Source organism: Choristoneura fumiferana, chromosome 18 (genome assembly GCF_025370935.1).
Source record: "Choristoneura fumiferana chromosome 18, NRCan_CFum_1, whole genome shotgun sequence".
NCBI classification, from domain to species: Eukaryota; Metazoa; Arthropoda; class Insecta; order Lepidoptera; family Tortricidae; genus Choristoneura; species Choristoneura fumiferana.
The window spans coordinates 19,194,176-19,209,362 of NC_133489.1; the positions used below are offsets into that span (position 1 = coordinate 19,194,176).

General features: G+C 37.7%; 2 protein-coding genes across 2 annotated transcripts; one reads left to right on the forward strand and one right to left on the reverse strand.

Moving 5' to 3' along the window:
* The first annotated feature begins 210 nt into the window (after nt 1–210).
* Nucleotides 211–12,438, forward strand: ERp60 (disulfide-isomerase A3). Its single transcript, XM_074101224.1, has 9 exons — nt 211–464; nt 550–758; nt 1,540–1,768; nt 4,710–4,826; nt 7,056–7,188; nt 8,136–8,296; nt 9,566–9,797; nt 10,230–10,364; nt 11,200–12,438. Exons 1-9 carry the CDS (start codon nt 316–318, stop codon nt 11,299–11,301), a joined length of 1,467 nt encoding a protein of 488 aa, XP_073957325.1. The 5' UTR covers nt 211–315; the 3' UTR covers nt 11,302–12,438.
* On the reverse strand, nt 11,974–15,187 carry Ak6 (adenylate kinase isoenzyme 6; the record flags this gene model as incomplete). Its single annotated transcript, XM_074101229.1, is given in 4 exon segments — nt 11,974–13,475; nt 13,991–14,136; nt 14,751–14,902; nt 14,992–15,187. Coding segments are annotated over 4 exon segments (531 nt in total). The 3' UTR covers nt 11,974–13,285.

The window sequence follows — 15,187 nt, forward strand, 5'->3', positions numbered from 1 at the left end:
CGATAAACTTTTAATTAAATATATTTCTATCGACTTTTTTGGTTTTAGTCTAAATTATATAAAACAAAGTTTAAAATTATTAAAAAAATAATGACAATATAAGCAAGTTATATAAATCATTACAAATGAAAGCTGCACGTTTTAATTCCTGAACGCATCTGAAATCAACCAATCAGAAAAAGCCAACGCTGTGCCGGCTTGTGTCATTTTAGCAGCATCATACGTGTATTATTCCGGTCCTTGTCCTTTCCATTCTTTCTTGTGCTACTCGGCGGGGAGTTATTGCGCACGGTTCTAATAAGTGCCGGCACAAAGATGATGGGATCACTGAAAATCGTATTATTCTTAGGTGTAATTTATTTATGTAGGGCTGCTGAAGAGGACGTACTGGATCTAACAGACGCGGACTTCTCTTCTGTGATATCTCAACATGATACTGCATTGGTCATGTTTTACGCTCCATGGTAAGTCAATGACTTTGTAACGAGATGTGGATTATTTGTACGAATGTAGTTGTAATCGATTTATGTTTATGTTGGTTTTTACTAGGTGCGGCCATTGTAAAAGACTGAAACCGGAGTACGCGTTAGCGGCCGGCGTGCTCAAGGGTGAAGACCCGCCCGTGACTCTGGCGAAGGTGGATTGTACCGAGGGTGGCAAGAGCACCTGCGAGCAGTTCTCAGTCTCTGGATACCCCACCCTCAAAATCTTCAGGAAGGGAGAACTCTCTCAGGATTACAATGGCCCCAGGGAATCCAGTGAGTTGCCAACACCACACTTCTACTTTGTTAGATTTTTTGTGATAATACTTGAATAATTAATTTGTTAGATAGATTAGATAAGCTGATAATGTCATAAGTGTGTTGAACCCTTATTTTCAATATTTGCAGCTATTTAAAATTATCTTGCTCTCAAACATTGTACCACATCAGTTTTAGAGATATTTTACATCTACCTTCAATATATCGAGAATGTTAAATCTTATAGGACTTTTTCACACTTATTTCCAATACCTTTGGATTCATTCATTCAACACTCAACACTTGTATGAAAAAAAAAAACTAAAGTTATTTCACATATTTATTCTCATTTCTATCTGCATAAAAAACTCTTCTTTTCAATTTTGTAGAATAAACATTGTACTAAATGTCTTCATATATATGAATAAAACTAGAGCTATCTCCTATCTAATATATAAAATTCTTGTGGCACAGTGCTTGTAGAAAATCTCCTCTGAAACGGCTTGACCAATCTTCATGATTTTTTTTGTTTATATTTGGTAGGGCTGAAAAAAGAACAAACTATTTTTAATACTTCTACGCGGACAACAGCTAGTAATATTAATAAAAGTCATTTATTTTGGGCCACAACTATGAAAACAGAATAATAGTCTAATATTTTTAATAAAAAAATGATGTTTTTTTTCCACAGTCAAATTATTTGTATCATAGGTTTTCTTGGCTCATTTAATGTACATAATTTCAAAATAGTATATCCTCCTTTGATTGAAGTGCATAAAGAAACTTTTTCTTTATATAGATGGCATTGTCAAGTACATGCGTGCCCAAGTTGGACCCAGCTCCAAAGACCTTCTGACCGTTGCTGACTATGAAAGCTTCCTCAAGAAGGATGAGGTGGTGGTTGTCGGCTTCTTCGAGAAGGAGACGGACCTGAAGGGAGAGTTCCTTAAGACAGCTGATAAGATGAGAGAGCAGATTGCCTTTGGACACTCCACTTCTAAGGATGTGCTTGAAAAGTCTGGATACAAGTAAGTTATACACCGGAATTAGAACTAAAGTTTTGCATTTATATTTTTACAGGTATTATTTGATTTTTTTTTGACACTAACCTATCCCACATGATATCTCTTGTGTCTCTCCATATTTTAGCTCTTTCACAGGAATGAAATGAAGCATTTAGATGTAGTAATTTTAATACACTTGTACTTGTGCAGTCCTACTCAACTTCAACTTTTTGCTTAATGCCAACTGGTTGCTTTAGGTTAGCAACCATTACTGCCAATGACACCTGACAGCAGCAAAGTATACATGTGTCAGACCAGTTATTAGGTTTTCTAAACAGGGGTCATCGAGTTTGTTGTGTACCTGAAATAGACACACACAAAACATAGAGAGTACAAACCACTTAGAAATTACAAAACAGCATGCAGTCTTACTCATTAGGACCATAAACCCTAATAGTAGTGCCAGGTCTGCAGTGATTAATGATATTGAAAAACCTTAGGAGGAATCCTCAAGCAGTGGCATGCATTGGGTTAATTCCAGGGTAGGCAGCAGTCGTTCGCGCCGCAGCTGGGCGTCCCTCGTCCCCCCAGCGCGGTAGGGACAGTGGCGTAGCGTGCCTTGGCGGGGCCCCGTATAAAAATTTGTTTGGGGGCCCTTATGAAACTTAAAGATTTGTCACAAAAGAAAAAAAAAAGTTTGCATAAAAATAAAAGAAATATTTTTTCATAAAAATCTATCTGTCACTTTTTCAATAATTTTTACGCACGTATCGTATCATAATTGATACGGCGGTAGCTACGCCCCTGGGTAGGGAGCAGGGCCGGATTTAAGGGATAGCAACCAGGGCTACAGCCCCGGGGCCCCCACAAGACATAGGATTTTTTTTTTTTCAAATTCCAAAGAGTATACACTAGTAAACAACTATTCATCTATATTTTTTCATTTTTTTTCACTTCAATCAGGCAATCTGCAAAATATCAAAATCTAAAATTTTATTTGGAAAATAGTTTAGGAGGCGGGGGGGGCAGGCATCCAGACCTCTAAATCCGACCCTGGTAGGCAGCTCAAGGCACTGCCTACCCTGGAATTTACCCAATGCACTCCTATGATGAGGATACTATGATGTTTTTGTTATTTATAAAACTAGTCTTTAAATATGGCTTCAATGTGTAAAATATTAGGTCTAGCAGTAAAATTTAAATTTCGCAAAACTTCCCATGGGCATTTCCGAAAGTTACAGGATGGATTTCATTAGAGTAATATAATTAGAAGGGGTTGACATTGCGCCAGAACGGGAGGTGTGGAGATCAAGAGGAGAGGCCTTTGCCCAGCAGTGGGATATGATTACAGGAAAGTTAAAAAAACATTAGGAGCACATTAATATAGGTTTTTTTTACATTTTATCAAAAAATCCTGGGCATCTATCTATTCATGATAAGATTGAAAAGTAAAAAAAATCGATAGTATTTTACTTGGTACTTAAGGATCCTTGTTTTTTTAATTGGCTTTTCAAATTTGGGACAACCATGTCAATGTCAAGTGTTCAACACATTCTGACAAACAAGTTTACTTTATTAAAAGTTTACATAGCTGTGAAGTACTGTTTCTTTAGCAATAAAGACAGTACATATTTACACAAGTGCTACTTACTTGATAAACATAATTGTTAATGTAAAAAAATACTGCAAAACATATTTATATTACAAACATACCAAATTAGTAGTAAGTACATCTAATCTGACTATCGGACGTATGTAGGTAGGATATTGGCTTAAACTTTTATTCAGAATGCCAATTGTTTTAAAATATACAGTGATAAGTTATCAGTTGACTACTTGTTGTTATGCAACTACCTATTGTACCCTCAGCCAAATTAGTGGTCTATCAATTTTTAAACAACTACCTATCAAACGAATATGTCGCTAAAGTCGATATTTCAAGTTGACAGACACGTCTATTGGCGTTATTGTTTTATGACATGCAAACGATTATCAACTTTAGGGTGGTAGACCACATATTCGGCTGATGGTACATAACAAGCTTTGTAGCCGCGGTTTTACTTTGCTCCCATGGAAAAACAATGAATAGGCTACTTTCTTATCTGATGGGAATTTAGAAATATCCTTTCTTAGGCTCAATTTACTTTTTCAGTAAAATCATTCCAGTAGCATGACACGGCGATGCTTTTCTTGTCTGGCTCTTGATAGACTTTCGTAATCCTGATATCAAAAATAATAAAACCCGAAAATATGGTATAATAAACGTCAGCATTGTAGGTATATGTTGCAGAAATACTTATACATAGAATGTAATACAAGCTGAAATTAGAATTTGCTATGATTATGAAATGCCAACTTATTTCACGGACATGGATCATTAGTTGTATAAATTCGATATTTTCCGCCGTTTATGCTGTTACTTATAACAGCCTTATAAGGTGTTGCAACTTGCACATTGCATTGCGTTTACCTATCTATGAAAATCATATGCATCATGTTATTTAGAACTATATACGTCCACTGCTGGGCACATCCTTCACACTGAAAGAACACACTTAGGGCTGTTTCACCATTTCCTACTAGTGCAAACTTTACACGCACCATTGATTGCAACATCTATGTTATAAAGATTATGAACACATTAAATGTTATACAAACAGTTACTTTGCTCACCCGCGACCTTTTGATAGGTATGTTTATGCAAGAAATGTGTGTTCATGCAGTTCCTACTCCTCCACACTGAAAGAACACACTTAAGGGCTGTTTCACCATCCATTGATTAGTGTTAACCGACGGTTAAATGTGATGCCGTCTCCGTCTATTCGAACAAAACAAATAGAGACGGCATCACACCTAACCGCCAGTTAACGCTAATCAATGGATGGTGAAACAGCCCCTTATTATATTAGAATATTTTCAGGAACTTTAGCTCAGTAAAAAAAACCGACAATGTAATTGTTCGCAGGGACAACGTAGTCCTGTTCCGGCCGAAGCGTCTCCAGAACAAGTTTGAAGACTCCTCCATTGTGTTCTCTGGCGACCTCGCTTCCACATCACTAAATGCCTTCATCAAGGAGAACTAGTAAGTTAATCCATCTTATTGACGACCGGATAGCCAAGTGGTTAGAGAACCTGACTACGGAGCTTGAGGTTCCGGGTTTGATTCCCGGCCAGGGCAGATATTTATATGAATAATATGAATGTTTGTTCTCGGGTCTTGGATGTTCAATATGTATTTAAGTATGTAGTACAAGCTTTGCTTAGTTTGGGACTAGGTCAATTGGTGTCAAGTGTCCCATGATATTTATTTATTTACAATTGATTTGATTACTCGCAGTAGTTCCTTTAATTCCTTCCTTTTCTTATGAATAATTCTCTTTTTTGTACTGCCAAAGGAAGTACAGTGAATAATCCTTTAAGCTAGAAACACACAGAGAGCAGTGGCGAGCGGTGCGGCGCAGCGCAGAGGCGGTGCCGGTGCCAAGCTATAAGGGTAACGTCTAAATTGCTATACCAATAACAGATATAAATACACAGCCAGTGTTTAGATGTACCTCTTTACTTAGGAATAGTGATATTTTTAATGTCTATACAATACATACATCCGTCCTTTTCTTCAGTAGGTACGGTGCTACTTGCGTATTATATCACATGCTAGTATGTCCTTCTCTGTCTAATGTTGAATTACAAACCTTTAACTGGGCGTTTTCGTGTACAGATGTCCCTTTCTTTCTTTTTTCAATTTTGGTAAAAATATGGTTTTTCCTACTCAGAATCAAGAACACAATCGATTACGATAGTTTCAAAAAAAAAACAGTAACGGCTTGGCAAAATTTACAATCGTAAAATTTTGTATGAAATAATTAAAAACTATCGGAATCGATTGTGCTCTTGATTCTGAGTAGGAAAAGCCATATTTTTTCCAAAATGAAAAAAAAAGAAAGGGACATCTGAACACGAAAACGCCCTGCTACGATCTATCTTAACACATTTGCAAAAATGCGTTGATTTATTCTGTAATGTTATTTATTAGGCAGAATATTATATAATTTATTTATTTATTTGCCAATAAAAAATTCAAATGACTAACTACACCTTGCAAGTTATTGATTCGATTAGTTGAGACTCTACACCTTGCAAGTTATTGATTCGATTAGTTGAGTCATTGATTTGTTTGGTTGAGTTGATGAAGTTTCGTGTGGTTTAGTCGGGAGCCTTGGTGTAGGTGGTTAGCACACTTGGCGCGTATAGCCTGGACGTGTGGGTTCGATTCCGGGTCAACCTAAAACATTACATATTCGCTAAAAAAAAGTCAATGATTGTCTGTGTAAAATCCATTGAAATGGTAATGTTACGGTTGAAATTAACGTTATGGCTTATCGGAAAATTGTTTTACGGCGTGTCGAGGATATTTATCAACTTGCGAAATGTTTTCTTAATCAGAAATGAGTTAATTAAAGGCTCGCCTCATAAATGACCAGCGATACTTGACTTTTTTATTCCACATTACTATTTCGGCACGTAACATGACTTTTAAATAAAACTAAAAAAACATTTTTAATAGAAGCTTTTTCCTGACTGTACTTTTTGTGGGTTGGACTTGCTGTAACTCAAAGTACATTTCCGTACCAAATTTCAAATCGATGCCATTAACCATTGCGGAGTTACCGTTTCGTTTGATCATTCAATCCTCTAAGCATTGGTCCATCGAGCCAGCAGCGCTACTACAAAACTCGAAACTCAAAGTTCATGTCGTGCGGTCCCTCTGACACGACACGAACTTCGAGTTTCGTAGTAGCCCTGCAGGAACTGTCCAACGGCTAGGGCAGTAGCGCTATTGAATACACTCATGGCTGAGATTCACCATACTAACGTATTCGCCGGTTCGCCGGCAGATGGTAGACGCTAATTTAGTTATTAAATAAGCGTTTTGCTTGACGCCGCAAGCCTATGTTTAAAAATAACTATATTTTTTTAGTTATTTTATCTCATAATTTATTTTATATAGGGGAGGTCTACATCCAACAGCGGACGTCCTACGGCTGATATAATAATGATGATGATGACATGAAATAAATGTAATTTGTAATAGGAGTACCCGTGTGGTGTCGGGTTAGAATTACACCTCTTCATTTCTTCCGTGCATGTCGTAAGAGGTGACAGGATATAGGTTAAGTCAGCAACCTGTCACTATTTTACCGTTTTTGTCAAACTTAAAACCTAAAATTGCTAAAAGTGGTTTGGGAATACAGGCATGATGTTTGTGTGTTATGTGTAATAAGAGTTTCTCAATAGTTTGTATTCTTTCCAGCCACGGTTTAGTTGGCGTGCGCCAGAAGGACAACATTGCTGACTTCTCCAACCCCCTGATCGTCGCTTACTATGATGTGGACTACGTCAAGAATCCCAAAGGCACCAACTACTGGAGGAACCGTGTGCTCAAGGTAAAGTTCTACACTCGCCAGATATTGGAGTGGTGGAGACGGTCAAAAATTTGATATTGACTTTACATTAGTGATAGGTCTTTAGATATTTGCGAGCATAGCTACTCGTGGTCCCGAGCACCAATATCTGACACAACAGTGTGCATAAACATCAGACACTACTCTATTTCTTGGGCAGGAATGTGTCAGATATTATTGCAGATGACTTTACTATTGTAATTTTGGTCTTATAGTCGTGAATAATCAGCTAATACACATTAATATGTATTGTATGTATTATGCATCAAAATTTTGTGTATGGAACATAGTATCTATAAAGTTTTAATCCTTCAGCTTATCAGGTTTGTATTCATTTATTTATTTTTGTTTTTATTTAATCAGATTATTATTATTTTCATAAAAAAGACGCGTTCACCATCTCTGCACTCTAGGTCCAACAAGTAATCTTAATAAAAGCCACTTGCATGTTAGTCTTTTTGTATTTTATTTCAATTCCAAATTTTGTTACTTTTACGGTCATCCCGTGAAATCTATATATTTCACACAAAAATACAAGCTCAAACATGGAAACACACACACAGCGACATCTCTTGTCCCTGGTGAGCGGATAGCTCCAAGGGAATGTTTGATGTATCTCGATGAGAACTAAGAACATAGATGGCGTTAGTGTCGCTGCTTAAGTGACTAATGAAAAAAGCAAGTTGAAATGTTGGTGCATATGAGAAATTCGTGTCTAGACTCCTGTCCAGTGGTGGTGTAGTTGAATAGCACGCAGCACGGATTGCTGAGAACCTGGGTTCGATTCCCAGCGTCGGTCTATTTTTCTGGTTTTTCTGTGCATCCATGTTGAAATATATGGCTTTTATTAGTCCTGTATGTGATATGGACCCATCTATCCCAAACTATCCAACACCACAAATCACTAACGGCCCTTATCCCTTCCCCAGGTCGCCAAGGAGATGTCCGAAGTGAGCTTCGCAGTGAGCGGCAAGGACGAGTTTACTCACGAGCTCAACGAGTACGGCATCGACTTCGCCAAGGGTGACAAGCCGGTCGTCGCCGGCCGCGACGCCGACGGCAACAAGTTCATCATGTCTGCCGAGTTCAGGTGACAAACAAAACTATTAGGTATAACACATAGCTATCCCGCAAAAACTATGCAACTTTTCGGGACTTCAGCATCCTAGAATACATGCGCCTTTTTAAAAATCTCATGTGGGACTAGGAGGGTGGGGGAGGAGGTCACCCCAAATCTCATAAGTCATCTTAATATTAGAAAAATCACCTCAAACAATTAATGGAAGCCTATCTGGCTCGATCATTGTTGAGCGATTATTCTTTAAACAAAACTCAGTTGAATCATTCGAAAAACGAGTTTCTTATCGATTTCACTTTGTGCATACTTTCGACATTATTAGGTGTTCCTTATCAGCTCACTTTTGGCGCGCTTCAGAAAATTCCAATTCATTTCTACAATACACATTAGTAGTCGTAAACCTACTTGTAAGATTATAAACCTAGCTAGTAACAGCCAGGGGTCATAAAAATCGAACCATGGTTATTTCAATAATTTTGTCAGCATGTGCGTGCGTGTGTAGGTATTTATTACTCTTTTAAGGAGATAGTTGAAATTCTAGAATAATACTTTAAATAATAAAAGCTACATTTTTGTGTTAAATTGCGTTTGTTTGTTACTCCTTCACGCTAAAACAACTGGACAAATTGGGATGAAATGGAGTATGTAGATAGACTTATGGAATTGATTAATTTTATTTCACTAATAAATGTGATACCGTCACCGTCTATTCGAACAAAACAAAGAGACGGCATCACATTTATACGTCAAATTAATTTAATCAATGGATGGTGTAACAGGGGGTTAGACTACTTTTTATCCTGATAGTGCGGGATCGGGATAGAATTCCGATATCTCAACATTTCAGTTTAAAGACATGAAATTATGCACAGAGATCTTCGTCATCCGATATAAATGAAGACCACGATGTATTTTTTGTAATTCCAGTGGGAATTAGGTAAAATTCTGTAATTTCAATTCAACTTCCAGACAGACCTAATGGTTTACGCGAGCGATGCCTCGGATAGAGGTACTCTTTTCAGCTACAGTTCTCGGATTTGCAACGAAACGCTACAATAAATGTACATTAGTCTAATCGTGTACAAAATATCGCAATAGCGAGGCAACTAGTTTCAAATCAAAAACCTGACTGCTTTAAAAAAATCTTAAATCAAAAAGAAAACAAGTGTTGTAGTCTAAAAAAAAATTCATCACTCAAGACCCATTATTGGGAGTTATTAACCTAATCACGATTTTTAAAGAGGTCCATATCTTACAATAAACAATTCTCTCCCATTACAGCATCGAAAACCTTCTCCAGTTCACCAAGGACCTTCTCGCCGGCAAGTTGGAGCCCTTCATCAAGTCCGAGCCTGTTCCTGAAAGCAACGACGGTCCGGTCAAAGTTGCCGTCGGCAAGAACTTCAAGTCTCTGGTCACAGACAGCGGCAGGGACGCCCTGGTTGAGTTCTACGCGCCGTGGTGCGGGCACTGCCAGAAACTTACACCGATCTGGGAAGAGCTGGGAGAGAAGGTAAGACTTTGGGTACTTATTTAGAATTAGAAAGAAGATATATTGTTGTTAACAGTACAAGACAACAATATTTTTACAAATAGGCGACACGAAGGATAGTGTGTCGTTGCGGTTGCGAATCGGACATAGGCTCAGCATAATGCTGAAGTGTTTAAACACCCCAGCGCTGAAGTTCAGCCAGCACTGTGACACTCGGGACCTCTATACAGATAAACTACACACTAATAACTATATGAATAGATAATTTGTAGACCATAAAACATTTTCATACGTTCTGTTTATGAATAACTTCATGCTAAAATATTTTCTATTGGTTTTTGGTTTCAATATCAATTTCCGTTCAATATCTCGCGCACTTCGCTCTTGATGTCGAAAACTAATTCTACCATGCCCAAACATCAAATAACCCCAAACTTGTTGCAACATTCACAGATGAAGGATGAAGATGTGGACATTGTGAAAATTGATGCCACCGCCAATGACTGGCCCAAGTCTCTGTACGACGTCTCCGGATTCCCCACCATTTACTGGAAGCCCAAGGATGGCAGCAAGCCTGTCAGATACAATGTAAGTAATTGTTTTTTTATACAAGACTTGCGTTGACCAAAATCCTAGTAAAAATTCTTGTACAGGTACAAGATACATGTGCATTCGTCATCTCACAGAACCTCAAACGTTAATCACATACACTACTCCAACGACCAGAAAACACGTCATTAATATAGTATTAATAGTGTATAAGAAAATGCTAGTTATCGCTGAACTGAAGCAATGACTGCTCACCTGCGACCATGTGATAGCTACGTTTATGCAAGAAATGTGTGTTTCAAAGTTAAAGTCAAAATATCTTTATTCAAGTCAAGTTTCTCGCAGTTCCTCCACCTCCACACTGTAAGAACCCATCTATCACCACCACCACACTACACTGACGCGTTTCGAACTCAACCAGAGCTCATCTTCAGAGCAACACAGCTGTTCACCATGCTACCAAATGTTAGACTCATTCATTCATCCATCCCATCCTTTATACGTCCCACTGCTGGGCACAGGCCTCCTCTCAGAACAAGAGGGCTTGGGCCATAGTTCCCATGCGGGCCCAGTGCGGATTGGGAACTTCACACGCACTATTGAATTGCTTCGCAGGTTTATGCAGGTTTCCTCACGATGTTCTCCTTCACCGCATAGCTCGTGGTAAATTTCAAATGTAATTCCGCACATGAATTTCGAAAAACTCAGAGGTGCGAGCCAGGGTTTCAACCCACGACCCTCGGCTTGAGAGGTCAAACCACTAGGCCACCATTATTGATATGGACCTCCGCAAAGTAACGCCTGATTCAATAAATTACTAGTTAGTTATCGCTTTATCTTCAGAATACTTTTCAAACTTTTCTTTTTTTTTCAGGGTGGACGGGCCCTGGACGACTTCGTCAAATACATCGCGGAACAGGCCTCCAGCGAACTTAAGTCAGTCGACAGGAAGGGATCTAAGAAAGACGAGCTGTAGTCTAGTGATGTAAAACGTTCCAGATCTGTGTGAGGATGGTATGCGTGCTTGAGACCGCGCAATCTCGGCGTGAGAACTTTAATATATATTCATATCAGGAATAGCAAACATAAGTGAAGGTCAAACCCCTTTAATCTTAACCTTCTCAATGTTGACTACACTAAGCCCTAACTCCAGTTAAACTCGCTAAATATATCGTTTAATATGATGTGTCGCATCCATTCCTATTTTATATCAGTTGCTGAAACTTGAGGCAACAAGACTTTAATAGAAGACTCATAATCCTAAGTATTAATTAATCCATACAAAATTATTTTAAGAAAGCAGGTTTCCAAATAACGATGCTGACGTAGAGGTGGAAGAAAAATCCGCGATACAGCCGGTTGTTTCTGGCTAATCTTCCAATGAATTATTGACTTTGATGACATATCAAAAATACAAACTGAAACATAGATGTACAGAAAAACCAGAAAAAGAGACCAGCGCTCAGCGCCCAGGTTCTGGGTGCGATTCCCAGCGCTGCTCTCTTTTTCTGGTTTTTCTGTGCATCTATATTTCAGTTTGTATTTTCGATATGGATTTACGGGTGACCGTAAAAGTAACAATTTGAAGTTGAAATAAAAATTCAAAAGACTTCAAAAACCAATCCTGACAATGCGTATGTTTTATTTCTCTATCTCGCGTAATACGCTTTGACGCTTAAGACATGCTTTCGACTGGGTCTCTTCAAAATCAGAGTCAAAGTCGAAATATCTTTATTCAATTTAGGCTACACTAGCTCTTATTGATGTCATAATACTCTTTAGCGAGTTTTACTGGTTAAATATGTCAGAATCTTCATAAGTGTTACACAATTTTAAATTGTCCTTACAAAAGAATTCTGTCACTGCAGAGGTTAAGAAATGGAGGGAGGGTATTCATTTTTTCACTGTGAGCCTTCATTAACACACAAATGAACCCATTAGGTTAAAAGTGAGTTATCTTTTTAAGTGTGGCCATCGAACGATCAATAAACACTGCATGCCAAGATTGCGGTGGGTTGGTATAATTTCTAACTTTAGAACTCTAAATACAGTAATTTGATGCATTTCGTATTTGTCAGTGGGTTAATGAATAAATTAGGTTGTATTTATATTATTACTTTGTTTTATTTCATCACTGTCAACAACCTGTACATTGGGCTTTTTGTGTGCGGTCTGGTCACATTACACTGAACTGTTTTTTTTAATTTGATGAGAGTTGTACAATCACCTTTGTGTATAGGTTGTAATAAGACTGAAGACCTTATTCATTTTCTTCTGGAATGTGATCAGAATAAGGACATCAGAGACAGGTATTTGGATGGTATGGGCTTGTTCGATGGAGGTGTAAATGTAATTCTAAGTTGACCACTTTCAAAAGAAGCGATGCTGATTTACAGGTTCATTAGACAGGCCTTTGCATCCAGAGACGTGGTTTCAGTGCAAGGGAGAGCGTAATATCTGTAGTGTGATGTATATAACTGAGGCTCCCCATGAGGCTGACATAGTCACATTTGGTGTACTAAAGCCTCGTTAAAGTACTAGATCAAAAAAAAAACACTCAATCTCATTCTAATGTAAAAACTGATGTTTAGTGCTAACCCACGGGAATTATATGAATAAAACTGTGTGCCGAATTTCATATAAAGCCATGTTCATTGACATCCATTGTGAAAAGAGGCTGTATTCACAATCGCATTCATCATCTCTTTCTATCCTCAACCTAACGTTTGGCAGAAAGTGTGAATGTAATAGCGATTCCAAGTGGGTTAGACAATGTGGGTTCCTGTAACAGGCTAGTTACCTAGCTTTGATAGCAAAAAAAATATGGGGGTTTGAAATGATGCCTGACAGGGTTTGTGTAAATAAACACACTGCAGTGTCACTTTTTTTTAAAACATTTCTGAGATAATGCCATTTTTTTAGGGAGCTTGTAAAGAAAAAATTAATAATAAACAATTTCTTTATAAATTCTCTTCCTTCCACCTTTCAATCCACTGTATGATCGTATTTATGTTCTGCTGCAGCTGGTCTTCCACTTCATTTTGTAGTTCCATCACTATTTCAGGTTTGTATGAAGCCTGCGCTTCCTCTAAAAGTGTTTCGAATATTTCACACTGAATGTTGTCTGATAGTTTTTTCCCAGTGTAACCTCTGTAAAAGTATCAACAATGATAAGCACCAAAATCAAATCCAAATACCAAATACTATTAAACTACCAAATATTATTAATACTATTCTGTATCAAATACTATTTCAGAGTATGGTATGAATTTTTTAAGGTATCCCAATCTCATTAACAGCCCACCTTTCGAACAAATGCATAACGCCTGCCATAATCCTGCATTATCTACTTTTCCTACTTTCCATGAAAAATATATATCTATCTACTACAAGTATATATTATTATCTACGTGTCTGTTGTAAATAATAAAGTCGTTATTTCAATGACCTATTTTATTTTAAACTCAGGATTATGCACTTGAGAACATAATAAAATGCAATGGCTATGTTCAAAAGGTGGGCTGTTAACAAGATCAGGACACGTCTAAATATTCATACTATAATAATTTATCACCATTAACAAATAATTTCAAGACACAACTCTAAGAAAAAACTTTACCACTGAAAAGAGTGCCGTGCAACATTAACATTCTGATCTACTGTACCTGGCTGCAAGTCTATCGTACAACACAGTGTTGTTAGTCCGGACCACAAAGACAGCATCAAACCACCGCTCAGGGAAGAATTCACAGCCATGGTAGTCAACAACATTACCACCTTTCGCCAATAGTCCTTCCATTATGTCCAATAACTGAAGCAATATAAATAAATAAGTAATAAGAGATGTAACAAATACATATGTATGCAATATGCGATACTACCACTAAAGGCGTAACTGCAAGCTTCCTATAAAAAGAAAAAGCACAAGGAACGAATACTCTTAAAAACAAGTGTGCAGTTTTGCCTTTTGATCAAATGGCTACAAAATATCCATTTCTTACGTTCTCCCCCCATAGATGTGGGGAGACCCTTAGTGTACATTCTACGTCCATAGCACAGCACAGGCCACCTCAGAATGAGAGGGCTTTCAGTAGCGGCGTTAGGTAGGCGCTGGAGGAGCTAAAACTGGCACTGAGGGCATTAGCCATCTATTCTACTATTAATGTAAAACAATATTGATTCAATTTGACAAGAAGATAGTTAAGATTGGTTTTTGGAGTCTTTTTGTATTTTTTATTTCAAGTCCAAATTTTGTTACTTTTAAGGTCATCCCGTAAAACACATATCGAAAATACAAACTGAAACAGATGCACAGAAAAACCAGAAAAATAGACCAGCGCTGGGAATCGAACCCAGGCCCAAGAGCATGAATATGTATAACAATATTACTTATACATTCATCCAACCACAGAAGAATGCATGTACCTTATCTTCATTTAGTACCGGGCATTGGTACTCGGCATCATATTCATCAAGGCAGCTGTATTCTTCAGCAAGTTTTGACACTTCTCTCCAAGTAAACTTGGTCCTGTCTGCCACTAGCCGGGCTATTGTAGACTTGCCCACACCGGGTGTGCCTGGAAAATGTTGATTTCGATATTTAAAAAATAACAACTATTTAGTAAAACTGGTCGAAGATCGTTTCACAGGTTTTATAACTACACACCTGTTATTAATATATTTGGAACACTTCTGGGTGGACTTGCCATCGTGTTTGTGTCTTATAGCTAATTAAACTCAACTAAGTAATAAAATAACTAACTCTTAAACGATGTATTTACGATTCATTAACAAAATTTAAATAAAATATTCCGTGACTGACCCACGTTGTAATGAATGTCAATTTACTGTCATTGTGACAG